This window comes from Pseudopodoces humilis, chromosome 9, assembly GCF_049639895.1.
Source record: "Pseudopodoces humilis isolate 2021_Gansu_Grassland_sample_001 chromosome 9, ASM4963989v1, whole genome shotgun sequence".
Taxonomy (NCBI): Eukaryota; Metazoa; Chordata; class Aves; order Passeriformes; family Paridae; genus Pseudopodoces; species Pseudopodoces humilis.
The window spans coordinates 11,255,752-11,275,713 of NC_142208.1; the positions used below are offsets into that span (position 1 = coordinate 11,255,752).

At 43.6% G+C, this 19,962-nt stretch overlaps 3 protein-coding genes across 5 annotated transcripts in view; 1 reads left to right on the forward strand and 2 right to left on the reverse strand.

The window, feature by feature from the left end:
• The window catches only part of TSPAN14 (tetraspanin 14), a 35,344-nt gene extending 31,236 nt beyond the window's left edge, over nt 1-4,108 (reverse strand). Inside the window, exon 1 of one of the 2 annotated variants that reach the window (XM_088059648.1) lies at nt 3,991-4,108. The gene's annotated coding sequence lies outside the window, so the exon portion shown is untranslated. Of the gene's footprint in view, nt 1-3,336; nt 3,498-3,990 lie in introns of those variants that run through there. The other variant, XM_005520471.3, reaches the window with a different exon arrangement.
• LOC148183770 (uncharacterized) lies at nt 3,434-5,415 on the forward strand. The gene is made up of 2 exons (XM_088059649.1): nt 3,434-4,005; nt 4,452-5,415. Exons 1-2 carry the CDS (start codon nt 3,434-3,436, stop codon nt 4,528-4,530), a joined length of 651 nt encoding a protein of 216 aa, XP_087915775.1. The 3' UTR covers nt 4,531-5,415.
• A 3,744-nt stretch (nt 5,416-9,159) lies between these two features.
• PRXL2A (peroxiredoxin like 2A) lies at nt 9,160-19,395 on the reverse strand. Of its 2 annotated transcripts, none has more exons than XM_014250124.2 (6): nt 19,261-19,395; nt 13,132-13,311; nt 12,677-12,768; nt 10,697-10,837; nt 9,773-9,937; nt 9,160-9,640 (listed from the first exon to the last, which is right to left on the reverse strand). In XM_014250124.2, the coding sequence occupies exons 2-6, from the start codon at nt 13,307-13,309 to the stop codon at nt 9,542-9,544; spliced, it is 675 nt and encodes a 224-aa protein (XP_014105599.1). In that variant the 5' UTR covers nt 13,310-13,311; nt 19,261-19,395; the 3' UTR covers nt 9,160-9,541. The 2 variants fall into 2 exon arrangements, with proteins under 2 accessions (XP_014105599.1, XP_005520529.2); XM_005520472.3 differs by lacking the exon at nt 19,261-19,395 and adding an exon at nt 15,970-16,103.
• Nucleotides 19,396-19,962: the final 567 nt, after the last annotated feature.

The following is a 19,962-nucleotide window of genomic DNA, read 5'->3' on the forward strand; positions in this document are numbered from 1 at the left end:
GACTTTAGGCAATACCAGAGAGGAAGACACACAACCATCCTTTGGATCTAGAATATAACCTCTGTATCTAGAAATAACTTCTGCTTAATGCCCCTTTAGTAACAGCCTGCACCATTTACTGTTTGAGCGTCTGATTTACTTTATCTGAGCTACTTCAGCTTGAAGCAAAATGAGAACCACAGCATGGTCATGGATTTTGTGAATTGCAACCGTCTTAGCCCTAGAAAAGCACCACAGGTGGCAAAGTATGAAAGTCTGTTCTACCAAAAAAGAGGAAGTTTTGACACAGGAAGCCACAGCGCAAAGCAACATGGCACAGAGAGCTCACAACTAAAGTTTGACTGAAATCCACAGATTTTTCCATACCCCACCCAGGTGAAACTTTTTGTAAAAGCAAAAAAGAATAAAGGGAGGATCTGTGGAACAGTTTTGACAATCGCTCAGTCAACTCCACTTCCCCTGACGTACACCCCAATGAGAATACCGAACTAACACAGGGAGATCAAAACACACTAATCAGTGCTCAAACTGTGCCACACCTAATCCACAATGAGAAACTTGATAGACTATGACAATCAATTGTAGCAGTTCATCAGCAGAAAAATTCCTCTTTTTTCCAAACACCCATTTACAGGTAGTGGCACACTAATAGCCACCCACTAAAGCTTCATAAACTAAATAAAAATTCCCTCTAAGAAAATCAGAGGTCAGCCTCTCACTGTGAGAATCAGGCAATGATGGGCACAACACTCAAATTTCAGCGGCAAAAGCCATACTTTGATGTTACAGCCTATTTTTATACAGTTCTCAAAGTCATCGTGTTTAATCCTAATTAGTTAGTAAGTTTCTTGCCACTCCATTTATTGGTTAGAAGGTGCCTGTGTGCATGTGCTAAGGCTCTCTCTTTACCCAGATGTTTACATATTTTCTTCAAGGATTCTCAAGGGTAGGATCCTCCTCTTCACAGGTGCGAACTGTAATTTTACAAGAACAGACTGTTGTGCTAACTCCTACTGTTACAGGATTCTATTCTCGTGGGAACTTATCAGGCTAGCTTAGCAAGGCCTAAACCATGTTTTACAAGGCCTTTCTTTTGTAAGGTTTTACCTATATGCAACAAGCCTCAAAACAAAGCAATCCAATATTCCTCAGTTATTCATTAGAAGCATACAATAAACTCATTCATCATCCAGATATAACCAAATTCACAAGACACTGTGGCAACAATTTTCTTGCTGCACCCAAGAGCAAAAAGTTATGCCTTCAATACCAAGGAAAGCACCCCAATTAAACAGCATCTTAGGGCTCAGAACAAGGGCTTTTTATGGTCCTTTCACTAAGTATTACAAGGCCTAATGCTAGTAAAAGGCAGCCCAGAACACACCCCCTTGCAGTCCTGTTATGTATGTCACCTATATGAAGGTGAGCACAGACACTGCTTCTAGCAGGAGATCACACTTTTTCCTTCTTTTCTGCCACCTGCTCCCCACAAGGAGGCAGGAATGACAGGAAAGAGGCTTTAAACAGGAAACAGTAAGATTAGTTTGTCTACAGCGCACTGTCAGGCAAAGCATGTGCCCAGAAACAAGAGCAAGACTTGAGTTTTCTTCTGACTTGGGGACTGGAGATAATACTACAAATACGAAGGAAGCTAACTGGATCAACTTACATTAAAAAAAAAAAATCACACAGAGAACACACCACCCAGAAAATCAGCTTTCCATGATTGCAATTTAGACCTAGACTGCACCTTCAGCAAGTCCATCTGAGAACAAGATCAACAAACATAAAGCGCCAAACATGTAACTTACATGCACATTGTTTTTTTCAATATAATTGCACTTTTCCAGACTTTTGGGAAGCTATTTCTAAAAATTCCTGTTTCAGTGGCATTATAGTTTTGAACAAGACAACCTTCTAAGGACAGGCAACAACACTATAGTATATCCTCCAAGAGCAGAGCTAAAAGGATATAGATCACACCTTAAAAGTACTTTCTTCCAGTGTCATTAACCAAAGGATAAAGAACACGACTCTACCAACACAAGTGTCCTGAATTCCTTTAAAAAAAAAACAAAACAAAAAACACAAACCAAACGCTACAAAGTAGTTTCTGCTACAGCTCATTCCTACTTCACACCAGTGACTAGAGACTTGAATTCCCACCTGATTGAATTCCCACTCTCTCTGCACACAATTCTTCTGTCAAGGAGATAGTGCTAATACCTCAGCCGTCCACACCAAAGCATTTCAAGTTTCACGCATTTATTGTGAGTATAAAGGGTCTTATTACTGATGCCTTACTCCCTGATGGAGATAGCCAGAGATAGATCATCTCAACAGAGAGCACTTAGGAACAACACACCCTGTTTCCATTCTCTAAGAACTGCTTTCCTTCCATTTTATCCAGAGTTCCAGGTCACAAGACTTATGTCACTGTAACAAGCAAACAAAAACCCAACTAAACTAAAAAGCAGTGCTGGAAGAATTTTGTCCTGCCAGTTATTTTAAATTATTCTTCACCTCCTTGGAAGATCCACTAAAAAAAGGAAAAAACACCCAAGCAAGCGGCTTATTTTACAGCATGAGTTAAGGTTTCTTTGGGAATTTTAGTTATTACTTTTTTTTTAATTCGGAATGTCTCAAAATGAAACCGCTAAGTCTACAAAGAGCACGGAAGGTGAAACAAGAGCCAAAACAGATCTGACCATGGAGCATCACCTCTGGTACCCCCGCGCTCCACGGACGGGCCTGTTACGGCAGGAGGCTGAAAGGGTGTCAAGAGAGGTCGCTCACTACCACAGCCTACAGGCAATTAAAGTTAAAATATTTTTTAAATTAGTTAGGTGCCTCAATCCTGACACTCACTGCGCCGCTGCTTTCCCTAAGCAGCCTGGGCTCAGGGCAGGGTCTGGCAGCAGCCGGGGCGACGGCGGAGAACGGAGCGGGGAAACTCTGGCTGCAGCACTCCGAAAGGCCTTTTTCTATTAATTTTTTTTATTACTATTATTTTTTTTTCCCTCGTGGCACCTCAACGAGACAAGCTAGCGTGAACTCCCAGAGGAAGCCTCACCCGACCTCTCCGGCTTCCTTTAATGGACAAGGACAATGGCAGGGGCTCGCCATAGCCCCGCGCTGCCGGGAAACTTCGGCAGCCGGAGGGCTGCTCCCCGCCCGGCCCGCTGGCCGCCAGCCCCCCGGGATGCTGCAGGGAGCAGACCGCTCCAGGGAGACAGGATAGAAATGCCGGCGCTACAAGACGGAGGGAGAAAGGGGCACTCCCGACGAGGCGACCCCCGGGGCAGACGGCGGGCGGACGCCTGGGCCGGGACTCACCGGGGCAGCAGCCTGCTCGCTAAGTTTTGCCGAGCTGGGCGGACGGCGAGGCGGCGGTCGGCGTAGGCGGGGATCCCTCCGGTGCCTCGGCTAGTCCATGGACACGGCGGCGCTCCCGGAGCCTCCTCCCCGCGTCAGCTCGGCCGGTGCGCCAGGCGTGCCCGCCAGGCGTGCCCTTGTGCCGGGCCGCCCCGCCGCTCTCCCGCCGGGCCGAGGCAGCGCGGAAATGGACGTCCCGGCCACGCCCGCTCCGCACGCAGCCGTGCTCCACACAAAGGGGGCGTGCAGGAAGCCCAGCTCTGCTCCGGACCCCGCCGCTGCCGCCGGCTTCGCCCGCTGTAACCCCCTGGCAGGCGTTCCCCCCGAGCAGCCCGGGGCCGGGCGGAGGCTGACCCCACCCCTCACGGTGCCGACCCCGCAGCCCGGGGAGCGCGGCCCCTCGGCGAGGCCCTCGGCTTTGTTGTCTTGGGCTCGTTCCGTGGCCGGGGAGGCCGCGTCCCCCGGGCCGGCCCTGCGGACGGTGCTCAGCCCGGCCCGGCCCGGCTGCGGGAGCGCGGCACAGCCCTCAGCGCGCCTCAGCCCCGCAGGGCTTCCGAACAGGAGCTGGCGTGGCAGGGACACGCTGAGTGGTACTGAAGGCACGGTCGAGCCTACCTGGAGAGCCGGAAGGTGAAGGAAAGACATGAAATAAAATGGCCCCGAAGAGCATTTCGAGTCTTCAAGTGTCCCAGAGCTTTTACACCTCCCGGGAAAGACGCTGAGAAGAGAGGGGGGAGGGGAAGGGGGAGCTGAGCTGTTTAACCCGTGTAGTTAGCGAGTGATAGCTCCCAGCTGAGGCAGCCACCGCCTGGCAGGTGGGAAATGCTCCCCTGCCGTCTCGCTCGGCTCCCAACCTTCACGCTTTCCTTCTGTTCCCTTTCCACACCTTGTGATCCCTCTTGACAGAAGGAAACATTTCTGTCACCTTCATTCCCTTACTCATATAGAAAGCAAAACTAATGTCTCCGGTACTATGAAAATACATTGGTGCGCAGGAAGGAAAGGCCAAGAGAGGTAGTGCAGTACCACACGTGTTCGTACAGGCTGCCTTACATTGTCTGCATTTTCTTCACCAGCTCCTTGGACTTTGAGGAATTCCTTATTCCCCCCGGATCAGGAACAAACCCGTTCACAAAGGAACAGCAATCGCACTGAAGTGAAAGGAACTGTTGAGCAATCAAATGGTGTGAGCTTAGCACTTCTCCAGTGTGCTAATTCTCCACTCATCAAAGCTGACAACTAAAAGCGTGCTGGAATTAATAGTCAATGCAGAGTTCCCCTCGCCCATGCTCTTCCGATGTCTGAGAAAGCAGACACCAGTGTGTCACCCACTTGCCGCTCACATGATCAGGATTCCTTCTCATTTCCCACATGCAGTTATTTAAATAAATGGGGGGTTTGGTTTGGGTTTTTGCTTATTGTTGTTTTTTTAAAGGGAGGGAGAGTATTTGCCAGCCTCTCCCAAGCTTGCTCAAGACTTCTTAGAAACCAAAGCAAAATTGAACTGAGTGTTAAAGCTGACAGGAGATGGTAGAAGAACTACTGGAATTTTGAGCAGAATCTAAGAGGGGAAGGGGAGCTGAGAAAGATCATTGGATTATCAGATGGTAAGAAGAACTAGAAGAGATCCTTTCTCCACCTCAGAAGTACTCAAGTAATCTCAGAGCATTGAGTCACATCTTCAGGAGGTCCAGAGCCAAGGCAGAAAGCTCAAGTACGCCAATTCTGTAAGAGACAGGAAGATGGTGTAATAGTAACTGCTAAAATTCAACAGGGAAAATGGGAAATTTCAGGGAAATTCAGCAGCTTTAGGATGTAAGGACTGTGGAATTAGGTAGGGCGTTTGTCAATAAAATAAGGTTCTCTTGCAGTTTGCCATTTGTAAAATGGTTAGTGTTAGCAGTTCACAGCATAGTTGAATTGACTGTGTTCACTGTTAGCATGGAGCTGGTTCGAACAGCCTCTCTGTGCCCCATTTATTTGCCTTTGACATTATCTCCGCACAGTGCTTCACTGTGTTGCCAAGAAAATTGGAGTAAAAATCTCATCCATCACAGAAACCATTAACTAAGTGCTAAGGCAAATTGGAACACTTTTAAAAGACAGACACTTCAGTAGTAAGAGGTGTAATAATCTGGCAGGAATGAAAATAGGAAATCTGATTTTAACGCGTACAGGCCAATGTATGCTTTGTCAATACTGTTTGCCTCTGACTACTGCAAAACGTTTTCTAAAATTAATGAAATCATCATGAGGAGTAGCTGGTGGAAAATGGTCTGACCAGAACTGTTTACCACGGTGTATGTTCAACATTATCACCAAATACCATTTTTTAGTGTAAAAAAAAAAAATCTATTTATGGAGGGAGGCATCTGGAAACCAGAGTTAGAGTTGGAATTGTCATGTGGTTTTGATAATTATGAGGTTAAGAGAGAGGGATGTGCAAGGAAACAAAGCCCACAGAAGCTACTGAGAGACCTTAAGCAACTTCAAATACAAAGAAATCAGTAGCTGGATCTAAATGAGAAAGCAGAAATATTTTAGGGAAAGCCTTTATAACACATTTGAGAACAACTAGAAGAGTAATAAACTAGGATGGAACTGGTCAGATACCAAATAAAATTCGAGGGGATCAGGCTGAATCGGTGATTTAAATTTGTTCTCAGTCCCACAGCATTTCCCCAGAGACTGTCGTGCCTCTCTGCTCCTGTCCCCTCGATCTGCCCCAGACAGCCCGTGCCACACACACCCCGGCAGGAGCCGAAATCAGTACCACAAAAGAGCAACAGGGTAAATTTTCTAAGTATTACAGTGAGTCTGTTAATAATTTATTCCCTCCACTTAGAAATATCTATATACCACAGACTGTGTCAGTCAGTGCAGTCGATCCTTCTTCCAAATCTCTTCTTCTTAAAAGGAAGACGTCCATACAAGTGAAAAAGATGGCAAGAATAGATGTCTTTTCCAACAGCTTTCCTCCAGCCGCATCGGACCCTACAGTGGTCTGTTCCTGGAACCTGTTAAGCAAATCTACTGCAGAAAACCCCTCGGGTTCACCGCTCACCTGCACTTTGGCTGGGTAGCAGTGACATCCAGCGGTGCGGAGAGAAACCTGCTCTTTTTTTTATTTTTTTTTATTTTTTTACCACAGTGCATCACAGGAAGCGCATCAGAAAATGGCAGGGAACCCTTAGCATGCCCGCCTCGTTGTGGATATTTGCGGATGGCACAAAAGGCAGGCAATTTGACAGCCGTGGGAACAGAAGATCTGCACTGGGAAACAAAAATGCAGAACCAAAAACATCCTCTGGGCCAGACCATTTTTATCATGGCCCCAAAAGGACACTGCAAATAGAAAACACAACTGTTGATCCCTAAAGTTGAAATAAAACACACTTTCCTATATTACACCTACATCGTTGACTTCACAGCATTTTCATTCTTGAAATATTTTCATTAATCTCGATTATGTGCTGAAAAAAAAAAAAGATAAATGGGCTGACAAATAAGGAAAAGTTGATTGAAGAGAAATTAAGACAGCAATGTTTTGTTTCTCAAGGCCTACCCTTGCACTTTGTGCACTTTCCTACTGACCTATCTTCAGCCTTAAAGATGAAAATAAATAGAATATCATACTGCATGGGTGCAAAATGCACATCTCAGAATAACAAACAAACCTTTAGTTATTAGTTTCCAGTAACCAGATGAGTGTTGAAGTATGATGAGGTATTTGATGTGCGGAGAAGTGATTTAGATTTTGGGTACATGTCGTGTTAAAGGAAAAAAAATATTAAATGCATACAAGGAATTGGGCCAGCAGAGGTAGCTGTTAGCACAACAAAAATCAACAACTGTAATATTTTTTTTTCAGTAAATATTCTAAATTCAGACTGCAGTATTGGAAATTCAGTTAATTTGTTCCTACTTTACTATTTTGCTCTAATTTTAGTTATTTGGGTTAGCCCATTTCCAATGGTAATTATCTGTTTCTAGCTCCTATGTACCACCTATTTTCTATCCTTCCCATTTTTATTTTGTCAGTCTGGGGTTCAGAAAGGATGAGTCACCTCCAAATAATCCCAGGGTTGGCTTGAAAAAACAATCAGATTTATCAATAACAATTTTTCAGAACTATTTCAAATGTCATTTTGACCTTCTAGGGCTCCAAATTTTGACTTGATTTCTGAAAGACAGGGTTATAAAACTTTGAAATGCAGGTAAGCTTATATAACTTTCAAATCAAGACGTGCATTAACTGTTTAAGGGAAATAAAGCTGTTTAGAGCAGGAAAATATCTTGGTCTGATGTGGTTTCTGTATAGATCCCTCTGGGGAACCTACCAGGGCAGAGCACTTTCAGTTTCCATGAGTACTTTAATAAACTTGAAAATCTGTGGGTCTAAAAATGTTTTTACGCTACAGGAACACTTTAGCATGTTGTAGTGTTAGTGATTTATATGTTTGGCAGTCATTACACTTCAAATGAACACTCCAAATGCTGGACAGCATAGCTTCCTGCTTCTGTTTCCACTCCCTTTGGGTATGCTGAGAGCAGGGCTGGAGCCGCATGGCATCCTTGTCGTTATCTAAGGCTCCCTGCAATCTGACTGGGCAGCCAGTCTGACAGAGTGGGCAGAATGCAGTTGCCTGTACACAAAATTTTAAGAAGATACTCCCAGACTCTGCAGGTTCTACAGGCACTCCACTTTATCTTCAATTTCTTGGAATTCGTCTGGCTTCCATCCCATACTCCAAGGACTGTTTATGCCTTTCTCATTTCATGTTTATGTGAAATGCACAAACAGATCTTGGGACAAGGCCTGAAATGCAGGTCTAAGTCTAAGATCAGTACCTCCTTTGCTGGTCTTTGTGCAAGATGTATTCTCTGCAAATGGCAAAGCTTTCTATTTCCCATGAGAAAGAAAACTCAACTCTACAGATGCCAGAATACTCCTGCCATAAGATCTTTGTTATTCATAATCTCTTGCAACTGTAGGAAACTGTAGCTCACATCCATTGTTTTTAGAATTTCTTGTGTTTCCTCCCACTTGCACTCCCAAGTATCCATATGCTGACTGCAGACAAGTGGACACTGAGACAATGCTTTGAACTTTTTAGGGCCCTTGTGGCAGCACACGATACCAGTACTGCCTTTCAGCGGTAAAACCCAGGAAAAGAATCCCTCAGGCACAATTCTTTATTTCATGATTCTGTGTGCCTGTCCACAGATCCAAGGAGAGTCTTTATAGAGGAAGTCCATATCACAGAGTCAATTTGCTGCTGTACTCTTCAAATCCTGTTCCTTTCTCCATCCCCCCAAATGGTCAAACACAAATTTCAGCTGATAGTAGCATATACAAGACCAATTTATATTTAGTTTCCAAATGAAACCTATAAATCACTCAAAATCCTCACTGCTAGTGTGGTTTCTGAGAACTGTGAAGAACAAACTCTGAAGAACATATAAATGTTTTTGTTAAAATCAGTTTCAACTGGACATAAATACTACGAAAAAATGTCAGAATTTCATCCATAAGGATGCACATTTTTTTAAAAATAATCTTAAATACAAAAAGGAACTTGCCCTTGAGCTACAATTATCTTCCTTGCAGGGAATCACATGGACTTAGAGGATCTAGAGCCAGTAGTGAACTAAAAAGAAATTCACTGTGCAGACATAGTGGCATGCCTTGAATGCAATATCTCAGAGTTAGGCTGACAGGGTATAGCCTTCTAGAAACACAGATGTATTTACATGTTAATGAAAAAGCAAAAATCAAAGGCATTTCATTTACATTAAGTTTTATTATATTTTCCCCTCAGCTGGTACTCCATTACTACAGCCTTAGCAGAGTTTTACTTCCCTAGTAGACAGGTTTTCAACTGACTTTCTCTGACTGAAAACATCTAGGCTAGGTCAGATTTTAGACCCAGCCTTTCATTAATACAGTCAGATACAAAGGACCAGTCAAAATCCTGGCCACCTGGAGGACTGCAAAGGAACCAAAAACAATCCAAGAGGATTTTCATAATTTTCTGTGTTTGAATAGAGAGCCTTTCATGTGCATTGATCCCTAAATAGTTAAGCAATTACACCATACATTCAAGACATGGATACATTCTACATTTCAAGCTCTAATCAGAAACATGTGCAACTGTTTTTTCACTTATGAAGCTTGTGTTTTTATCTTCTCAGCAGCTTCAAGGACAGATGGAAGGCTGACTTTGTCTCCAAATTCTTTCTCACGATGCTCCAGTAAAACACCCTAGTCAAAGACACAAAAGACAAATTCAGACACGTCTCTCTGCAAAAGATCCACTGCCAAACCAAACAATTCCAGGAAACAAACTTCTGATCTGATACGAGAGATAAAAGCTTCCTAGATGGCCTGCAGTACCTGTCTTCCTGCTCCAATCACATATACACCTCCCAGTGTGAATCCTTCTCCTTCCAGATTTCCACTATATCCACTTCTCCAAGCACGGAAGAAATTTTGCCAAACTCCCAAGCGGAAAAAGCCTGACAACATCATTTTTCGTCTGCGTGGACCATAAAAGCCTTTCTGCAGGGGAACAGAAAATATGTCAGCAAACAAAGGGAAAAGGACCTTTCATTCATGTGGATTTTAAGCTCATCCACTAGTGCTTAAGCCTCATGTACACCTACATCCATAGTGCAAACAACAGCAGTCCTTTGTGATAAATATACTTTTTGGTTGGTTGATTGTTGGGTTTTTTTTAAATTCAGCCTGATTCTTTCACACAGGCAGTGGGGAGAGAGAAAATAAAAGATTGTCTAGTAGATTTTGACTATTACATATTCTTTTTTCTTCAGAACTCAAATGATTTTTAAATGTATCTCCTGGCTTAGGGAGAAAGCAGGGCGGTGGTTCTGCAGGACATGAGATTGGCAATCCAGCATGTGCCAGTGTCCCAGGATAAACCATATCACTGTAATCTGGCCTGTACATCATGAATTAATTATATGTGTCACCTTCAAACCTTGATTCACACATCATAAACATCAGCAAGTCACACAGCCAGTAAAAGAAAGTAATCAATATTAACAGGCCATATTGTTTACCTGTTAAAGGGGAGGAATAATCCTGCAAGAGTGCATTATCAGTGCATAGTTACACCGCAGTTTGTAAGCTCAGCAGGATGTATAAATATAGAAAAACAAAGCCAATTAACTTCTTAAACTACAGTGCTACTAAATCCTTTTTTATTCAGACTACATTCTACTTATTTATACAAGCTCCTCAAAGAGGGCATTCATAGATTCGATTTTAAACAAAAGAAGAACACCAACTTCACTATACCTTTTCATCCAGAAAGATTTCTCCTTTGAAATAATGCTGAAAATCCTCCACTTCAGTCCCTATCTTCTCTTTCACAACAGCATAGAGAGGGACACCCAGCTTGGACAGCTGGGGTTTCAGAGAGGAGAGCTCAGAAGCCTCCTAAGTAAAGGAAAAAGCCCCAGACATTTCAGTCAATAAATAGAGGTTGGAAAGCTTCACATTGAATTTCAAGACCATCAGAAACACACAAATTCTGGCTTGAGAATTCAGACCAGAAACAGACTTGTAACATTTAAGCTAGCTGTACTCTTAGGCAGCTCTTCATCAGATTTACTACAATTTCCTTTGTTAAACATGGAGGAGGAAGGTTCTTCTGAGCATTTACTGGATAAAACATATTTTTAAATTAGAGCTGTAGATATACCTTGCCTGTAATAGGGCTTCAATTATCTTTTGAAGTATTTTAGAATGATATAAAAATATCATTCTAAATGCCTGCACATCATTTAACTTTTTCAGATTTTCAATCCTTTTTCCAAGTTAACATCCATCATTATCAATCCTTCTGCAAAGTATTTTGAAGGCTCTGTGCAGGAGCAGTCTATACAAGCTTCAAGTAAGTAATGAAGATAGACTCTCCTTCCTAAATCCCCCAGTAACAAAAAATCAGGGAGTTTCTTCATAGACTTTCAGTATCCCAGATGCAAAACTGCTTTTTCTGGTGTGCAAGGTGCCACCACTCATCTGCTGGGTTTTTTGTTCTCCTAAAGGAATCCCAATTCCCACAGTTTGTACAAGGATCCCTGAGGTTTTGATCAGAGTGTGCACTGAAAATATGTTTCCTATCTTCCATGGAGAAAGGTCATTTCTACTGGACAGAATTCCCACAAAAACACTCAACTCTACACTTTAAAAACACGGACACACTTTACATGATCACTCTCAGTCACCTAAGTGAAATACCTTAGCTGAAAGGCTTGCAGGACATCTAGAATATACACTGAGTACCAAGGAGAAACAGGGATGAACAGACAGAAAAAAACAGAAACTTTCAGTAATACTACTACTACTAATAAAAAAATCACTCTTGGATTCCTGACTGTGTGAAAGTTACAGAGTCAGGCATGTAAGTGCATTCTCCTCCCACCTACGCTACACCTGTTCAGAGAGCAAAGCTCTTTAACCTTCCATGAATGCTACACCTAGTTAAGCAGTTGCTACTGGGACGGGAGCAGATACCTTAATGAAGAGGTTATAAGTTTAATTACTCCATGTTATAGACCAGTGAGTAACAATATAGTAACTATTTTTCCCTATAGCTATGAGAAACAATGTCCTAGGTGTAAGCTATAGCTGTTCCCAGACACTTGGTACATTCAAATTATATTTTAGGTGTCTGCTTCCAAGGAGCTCCACCCAAGGAGCCTAATGTCAAGTTAAGGATCAAAATTTGTTTTCCAGCCCACCTTGTTAAGGAACAGAAACTCCTTATCTCCAGAGTCTGTACCTTCCTGCCTCACATTTAGCACCCAGAACAGAGAGATACTCACTCTATGCACACCTCTGTTTTTGCAGCTGAGCTTTATCTGATGGCTTTCTGCCAGTCCAGTCTTGGGCTGCATTTGACCAGAGACTACCTGGCTCAAAGAGACTTATTTTGGACTATATATATATAAATAGCTCATAAGACTCATTACCAACTGAATCTTGTGCAATCTCCCTTTCTAATTACCATGGGCTAGGTCCCTGGCAGATGTAAAAATCTTGTAACTATCACCTTCAGAAGGAAAATGCTCAGGACCTGGACCATACAAAACAGCTGCAAAGGAAACTAAGTATGCTGGTAGTTGGTGACCAGTTTGAACCATAAAACAAAACCTTGCAGGTATTTCAGATGTATTTGATGACTGTCCTGTTCATCCCCTCCCTTTATTTACAGACTATCTTATGCAATCAGACCTCAACTCTTCTTAATTAATCCCCAAGCCCAGCAAGTACCTCTCTGCACAAAAATCATCCAGGTCTTCGTACAGCCATGATCACTGCACCATTCTCCTTCCATAGTTCACCTGCTTTGAATGTCCTTTGTTCTGTTTGTACAGGAGAAACAACACCAACAATATCAGCCATTTTTGTTTATAACGATTAATACTTTATGGACCAACACAAAGCACTACAGAAAATTCCACATTCAAAGAGAGTTCTAACAGAAAAAATATAAAAATCTGTATGCATAAGAGGAGATCAGTGCATTATTGATTTTTGGAAGTGTGTCTTGTTTCATCCAGAAATAACAGCTTTGGTTGCTTTTCCTTCACCACAAATATTGGATATCAAGGACACCCAAGTACATTAGGGAAGACTGAGAAAACTGCTTCCAGCCCTAGCCTTAGAAAGGTTCTTATGAAAGTCCAGTTTTTGAAGAACATGGTCTGAAATAGCCAGATTCTTACCTGGTCCCAAAGTTTTTAGCTGTATCTCCTCTAAAAACTCCAATGTGGCCTTTTCTGGCTTGGACAAAAATAAGTCAGTGTTAGCAAGGACAATCCCTGTCACAGCTGCACCAATGGCTCCAAGGCCAACAGACCACATGCCCATGGTGAAGGCCCCCAAGTCAGGCAGGAAGGACATTTCTGGAAAGAGAAAGAAAGAACAGCTCTGACATTGGACATGGATGATGCCAGAGGAGGAGGAATTGGGTTAAAACAACTAAAAGTTCATGCAGGTATCTTTGGTTTAATGAAGATAATCTGTATATTTATTAATGTACTGAAATGGGTTTTAAAAGATAGTGATTACATTCCAGTGCTGTGCTTGACCCACATCAAAACTAGATATTAACAAGATGTTTTTACCCTTCCCTGCCACCAGACAAAAACATTAATAATTAAGTGCTCAGATGCAATGAGGAGAAAGATGATCAAAGTGTATGTGTGTAATGAACAGCCTCTAACAATATGACCTATACATTATCCAGTAACCTAAATTATTATAGTAAGACAGCAGTTTTTTTCAAAAAAAAAGAAGCATTTGTAAATTAAATGTTTTATACACACTAATCTATATTAAACTGTGAACTTTACAAATATTCCAAAAATACTTGGGAAAAAAAAATAAATCTAAACCTTCTTTATCTGGTTCATCATAACTGGTAACCTTTCACATTCCTCACAGTTCCCCACTGAGAACCAAAGCAGGCACAAAGCCAAACTCAGAGCTCATGCCTGCAGACAGAAAAATGTAGACTTGCAACCATTTTATTACCCAGTGATCCAACACTACAAACATGCCCGGGACAGCACCTTCTTCCTCTACGCTAGCTCACTGCCACTCTTGCTAAGGCAGAAAGGACAGCAGGAACAAACAGCCTAAACTCACACCCACCACCTGGGACTGACAGCATTGCAATGGGAACCATTACATACAAATATTGCAGCGCTAAAATACAAACCCTGCTTGTGGTTACTGGTGGCTCAAGTTAGGAGGCAATTTTGTTCAACCACCTTCCATCCACAAACCCTCCACAGCCCAGTCCTGACCCTTGCAAGTATTTCACAAGCCTGGAAAGGGCTTCCAGTGATGCAGTATCAGTTAATGAGGATGCTGGAAATCACAACAGCCCTGCCTCATGGACAAAGTTCAAGATCCAGCTCTGAGTAATAAGTGGTACAAGAGTCACTGGAGTTTTGGCAGTATAAGAAGTCACTGTACACTTACATCACAAGGGCAGTATATTTGTACTCACGCAACTGTAGCATTACACGTTATGGAGAATCAAGGTTTTTTTCACAAAAACCCCATTTCCTGATAGAATATTTTAGTAAGTATTGCTGTCTGTATATACTTTTGTGTGGGTGAGGTTCCCACCTCAATAAATCTAATAAAATATTACTCTTTTGAACTGTGGCTGACAATAAACCAGACATACACATCATCTTTATCCCCACAGCTAGCTGTTGCCAGAATTCAGAAACAATTAGGAGTAGCTCCTCACTTTTGTGACCAGAATTTTCTGTGAGAAAACCCCTTTCCATCCTTAAAGCCAGCTCCAGAATACTACTGAGAAACAAATCCAGCATTGGGAAACAAACAAACAAACAAAAAGATCACATTGTTCTTTTAACAGCATACTTAGTTTCAAGGGTGGCAGTACCATGGTATCTAAAAACTTAAGTAATCCATGATCCTGAGCAAGAAACAAGGCCAGTTTACACAAACATCATGCAGATAAGAGAACAGATACTACCCTAATTCACCACTTACTTCTAACTATGGCAAAACTTCCTTGACCGTATCTGCTTTCTTTACATCTTTCAAACATGAAGTCACATTGTAATGACATTTCTTTTTATCAGCCTCTGACACCTATCAGAGACCATCCTGACCCCAGCCTGTGGACTCATGCAAATATAAGTCCAAACATATGTAATGCAGCAATATCCTTCTGCTATGACTTAAAATTTTTGTGGCCAAAAGGCTAAAGCCCTGCTCCCTCCCAGAGCTTGATTACCCAACTATTTGGATTTCAATCTAATCAGGTCAAGAAGTGTTTTTTGGGTTTTTTTTAAACTTATAGTTATGGACAGTGGAGAGGGACCCAAGTTTTAATCCCTTGTGCACATCATTTGTGTGCAAAAATGTTATAAAATTTGTGGCAAATGATTAATGAGTTCTCACATAGCTTTTCATTTTTATTAGCACAAACAGCATCTCTAAAGCTCAGCTTCCAATCAGTAGTTATTGATCTAGGACATCATTAACTGTAGTCAACACACCTTTCAGTTTAGTTGGACTCTGATCTCCACACAGTGACAAAAAACCTAACCTTATTCAAATATGGGAATTTTTTTATATTTATATAAATAGGAAAAAGGAAAATGCAGCTTTGCAGGTCGCTACCTAAATTCCTCCCCTGCTAAGCAAACATCATAATGAGCCACTTTAAAAAATATGCATGGGAAGCAGCAGGCAGGATTATTAAAGCATTTGCTAACAAGACAGGCTGAGCCCTGTCATTGAACCCCAAGTGGCGAGACTGACTGGAAAACAGCTGAGCATTTGCAGCTGGCAGCTTCACTTCTGGTTAGCTGCTGTTTATGAAGGACATCGGAAGCCCAAAAGGACTTCACAACCCTCCCCCCAACCCTAAAATACAAACACAACCGCCTTGTGATCAAGTTTTTAAGCACCGAGCAGCATAAGAAGACAGAAGAAAGTATCCCACAAGCCATAATGCACGAGAAGAGACAGGAGAGCATCCCGCAAGCCTTCAGCAGGGGCGCGGCACTCACCCGAACCCATGCGGGCTGCTGAGCACCGGAGAGCCGGGAGAGGAGTGCCGCGGCCCGGCCCGGCCCAGCACGGCACGGCCGGGGCAGGGCTGGGGAGGAGCGCACGGCTGCAGCCTCTGCCAATCCCGGCCCAGCCGCCCTGCAGCGATAACAGCGAGCACGCCTGGCCAATCCAGGGCACGGCTCATTTAAAGGCATCTTAATCACCCAACCCTTCGGTTTTTTCTTTTTTTAAACTGAACACACGGTTACCCTTTTTATGGGGTGGGTAGGCACAGGGAACAGGAATTACAGAAAGCTTTTCTGAAGCTGGGAAAGCAGAACAAAACTTCTAGATCTGCATCCTGAGCCATGCTCTTCTGTAGAGCTGGGCATTTTTACAAGTAACGTTTTCCCTGTGTATCAGCCTATTCTACATCTAACCCCTTCACACATGCACACCGTATATATACTGTATAAATATTTGTATATATATATACACACAAATAACCCTGGAAAAAAATGTAAAAGTCATAACAATGCACAATATTAGGAAAAAAATTATTAGTATAGAGCCTGTACTACAGAATTAACCCAGTGTTTCTATGCTCAGCTACCTGCTTGAGTGGCAACATCCCATTGCTAAAAAGTATCATTTTCTCTGAGACTTCAATCCCTCAACTCCGTAAAAGTTTCCAGAAAATAATGAACACTCCTCTTTAAACGGTACAGGCCAAAGAAAAAAGGAAAAAAACATCTTTTTGTGTGTATGTTTTTGTGGTGACCACAAGAGATCTACAAAATAACAGTGAGTTACTTTATGGCCTGTCAGTATTCAGTTAACCAGAATTTAAACCAATTTAATCTTAATCCTGTTGTAATAGATGGCCTTCACTTTTATCAAGACCAGTTAAAACCGTTGTTTTCTAGATGTCTCATTTCCCTCCCACCCACAACCAAAAAAAAAACTTGTCATTCAGAAGAGAGCTATCCTTAAACATTTATTTTAACAGCGTAAACAGGACTCATTACAGCGGTGTCCAAAAAAACCCTAAAAAATAGGAGAAAGCCGCTGTTTTCAAGATGCCAATAAGACTCAGAGTAGCAAACAGATTTCCTTACATACTTTTCCTAAAAAGAAAACTGTCTTGCAACAAAGTTGGACTGCACTAGTAAATACTCTATAGCCTAAAGCATCTTTGACCATTGCTTGTTCTACACTTCTCTCCCGCTCCAGCTTCCCCAAGACATTCCATATCAAGCCTAAAAATGTTTCAGAGCTTTGTCAGAACTTGCGTATCCCAAACAAGTTGAGATGATTTTTTATGAGACATTCCCCCCTCCCCAAAATGAGTCATGATTACAAATACCTTTGTAAGCTAACTCCTATAAAGAAAATTTACAATTCACAATAACCTGGTAACATGCTCATCAAAATTTCATGAGCGTTTAAATACCATTAAGGATTACAAAATACAGCATTCTGACAGACCTTCAAACTTAACCCTGCCTGAAGCAGGGATCTGACTGGAGAAACCTAGGAGGACTCTTCCAACTTAAATTGGCCTGTAAACACCAAAATCAATGCACAGAGAAACCTCCTAGCATTTCTTGTGGCATAAATGTAATTTTCACAACACAAGGGATTATTTTCCTTTCTTTATACCATTTGTAAAGACCTAACAAACCACACATTGTGTCGAGAATAGCAATCATCTTTTTAGGTTTCTTCCCAATCCGTGCACAGTTCACTACTGAATTCCATGCTCTTGGCATGGAAGCTGTAGAAAAGGTTGCTGTGTCAAGCAAACAAACCATACTCCTCCCTTTGAAAGGAAGTTAGCTGTTACCCCCATTCCCAGACTGTTTTAAAGAAACCGAACATCTCAACAAGCCTTTTACTTTGAGCAAGGGAGAGCCAAGAGCTTTGGCACATCACCTTGGAAATCTTCCAGCTCTCTTGGTTTATTGAGAGGGAACAGGCAGCTAGACACTGTGTATGGAAAGATTCAGATTTCTGATCTGTCAGTGAATGGATACTACAGAGATGTGAGGTATTTCATGAAGCACAAAACTGCAAAAAGTACCTATCTGAAGACAATATGGGATGAACTCACTGCTTGGTCTGCTGGTGATCCAGAGCAGGAAAGCTGCAGCCTGTGTCAGTCTGCAGAGGTGGCAGAAGAAAGGGAATACCAGCAGACCCACTAATAATACAAATCAGCATTTACTGAAAGCACAGCAGGTGCTAGGCAGCAAGTGATCCCTCCTGTTCTCACCCAGCAGATCCAAGAATTCTAAGTCCTGCAGATTCAAGCCTAAAATAAGATTTTCCAGCCTTTTTGAGTTCTTAGGCCTTGCTTATATTTTAATTTTCTCATTTCTCACACTGTACATTTCTTATCAGCAAAATTGATACTAAGATCAAAGACACAAGAAAATGGGACATATTTCAACTCCACCCCATAGGGCAGAGGAGCTCTATGCATAAACAAGGCTGTAACACATTGCCATGCACCCACCCAGTGCAGAGTAATTTCTCCACAACTTTGTTTCCCCTTTCATCGCCTGCTATGAACCAGGTCTGATGGCAACAGTGCCCCTATGGTTATAAAAGAAAAGGCTGGGAGGGCTCCAAGCTGGTCCTTCGAGCAGCTCAAAGGTGGATTTCCTGAGCTGAGCGATTGCACCCAGGACCCAACCAGCGCATCGCGAATGAAATGAGAAACGAAGCACGGAGTCTTTTCACCCTTCACGGATCCTGCTGTGCCTACTTACATACGGGGTAAATTTGCCTAGCAAGCAGGGATCTCTCAAAGCGTTAAACCACGAGGGCAGGCAGAAGCAGGTTTTCAAACCTCGACAGCTCGGGATGGGCAGCAGAGGTCCGCTGGCGAGAGCGGCGGGGGTCCCCGGCCGCCCCTCGGTGCTCAACAGCCGGCGATCGAGCCGGCAGCGAGCGGGACCAGCGGGGAGGGAGAGAGCAGCACCCCGCGGGGGGACAGCCAGCGGGGAGGGAGAGAGCAGCACCCCGCGGGGGGACAGCCAGCGGGGAGGGAGAGAGCAGCACCCCGCGGGGGGACAGCCCGTGGGAGGGACAGCCGGGCCCCGGGCGGCACAAGGCGGGCCCGTGGCCCTCACACCCGCCGGGTGAGCGCTCTGCGACCCCTCTCACAGCGCCGCTCTCACGCCCGCCCCGCACGCACGCGCGGCCCCGCACCCGCACTCACAGCGTAGCCAGCACTCGCACCGCACCCCGCACTCGCCCCACAGCCCCTGGGCCCCGCACTCGCCCCTCGGCCCCGCACTCACAGCGCCGCCGCTCCGGGCCCGCCGCCGCTCCGGGCCCGCCCCCGGCGCCCTCCGCGCACGCACCGCTGCCGGCAGTGCTCGGTGCCCTTCGGGCCGGCGGCTCTGCGCCGGTGCGGCCAGCGGGATTAGCCCCGCCGTTAGCCGCTGGAACGGATGGAAGCCTTCCGTTCCCTCTCGGAACCCATTGTCCCCTCTCGGGGGCTAGTGTTGCTTCTGGCTAAGTAAAGAAAGAAACTAAGTACATTATGGGATACAGTGCTTAAATACGCAAGGCAAGAAAAGCACCCAACCCACAACGACCTGAGTCCAAGAATGTAGTGAGTTTATCATTCAACTAATCTGATTAATGGGGCACTTAAAATGTTTGCATATATATTGCATTCAAGAATATACTTGCTCAGATAAGCCAGCCAATAACATGTCACAACACCGTTTAACAAACACGCTCTTCAGATGCTTGTGGTCCTTAGGCACCATTCCAACCACAAACTCAGAGGACTCGTCTTTACTACCTTGGGACTATTTCCTGAGGTCTCAGAACAGCCTGGTCTGTAACACAACAGTAACTCAGGAGAACGAACATAACCCTTTTCATGGTACTGGCATGTCTACATTCCACCAACCAGTTTTTCACCACGTTCCAAACTTGACTACACAAAATGGCCTTTTCTTATCACTCTGGTCCTACAGCAGAGCACAGCA

Coding starts and splice junctions, on each gene's coding strand:
- LOC148183770 (XM_088059649.1), top strand. CDS start 3,434: ATGGACACGGCGGCGCTCCCGGAGCCTCCTCCCCGCGTCAGCTCGGCC. Junction 4,006..4,451: donor CCTACCTGGAGAGCCGGAAG/GTGAAGGAAAGA, acceptor TTTCTTCACCAG/CTCCTTGGACTTTGAGGAAT.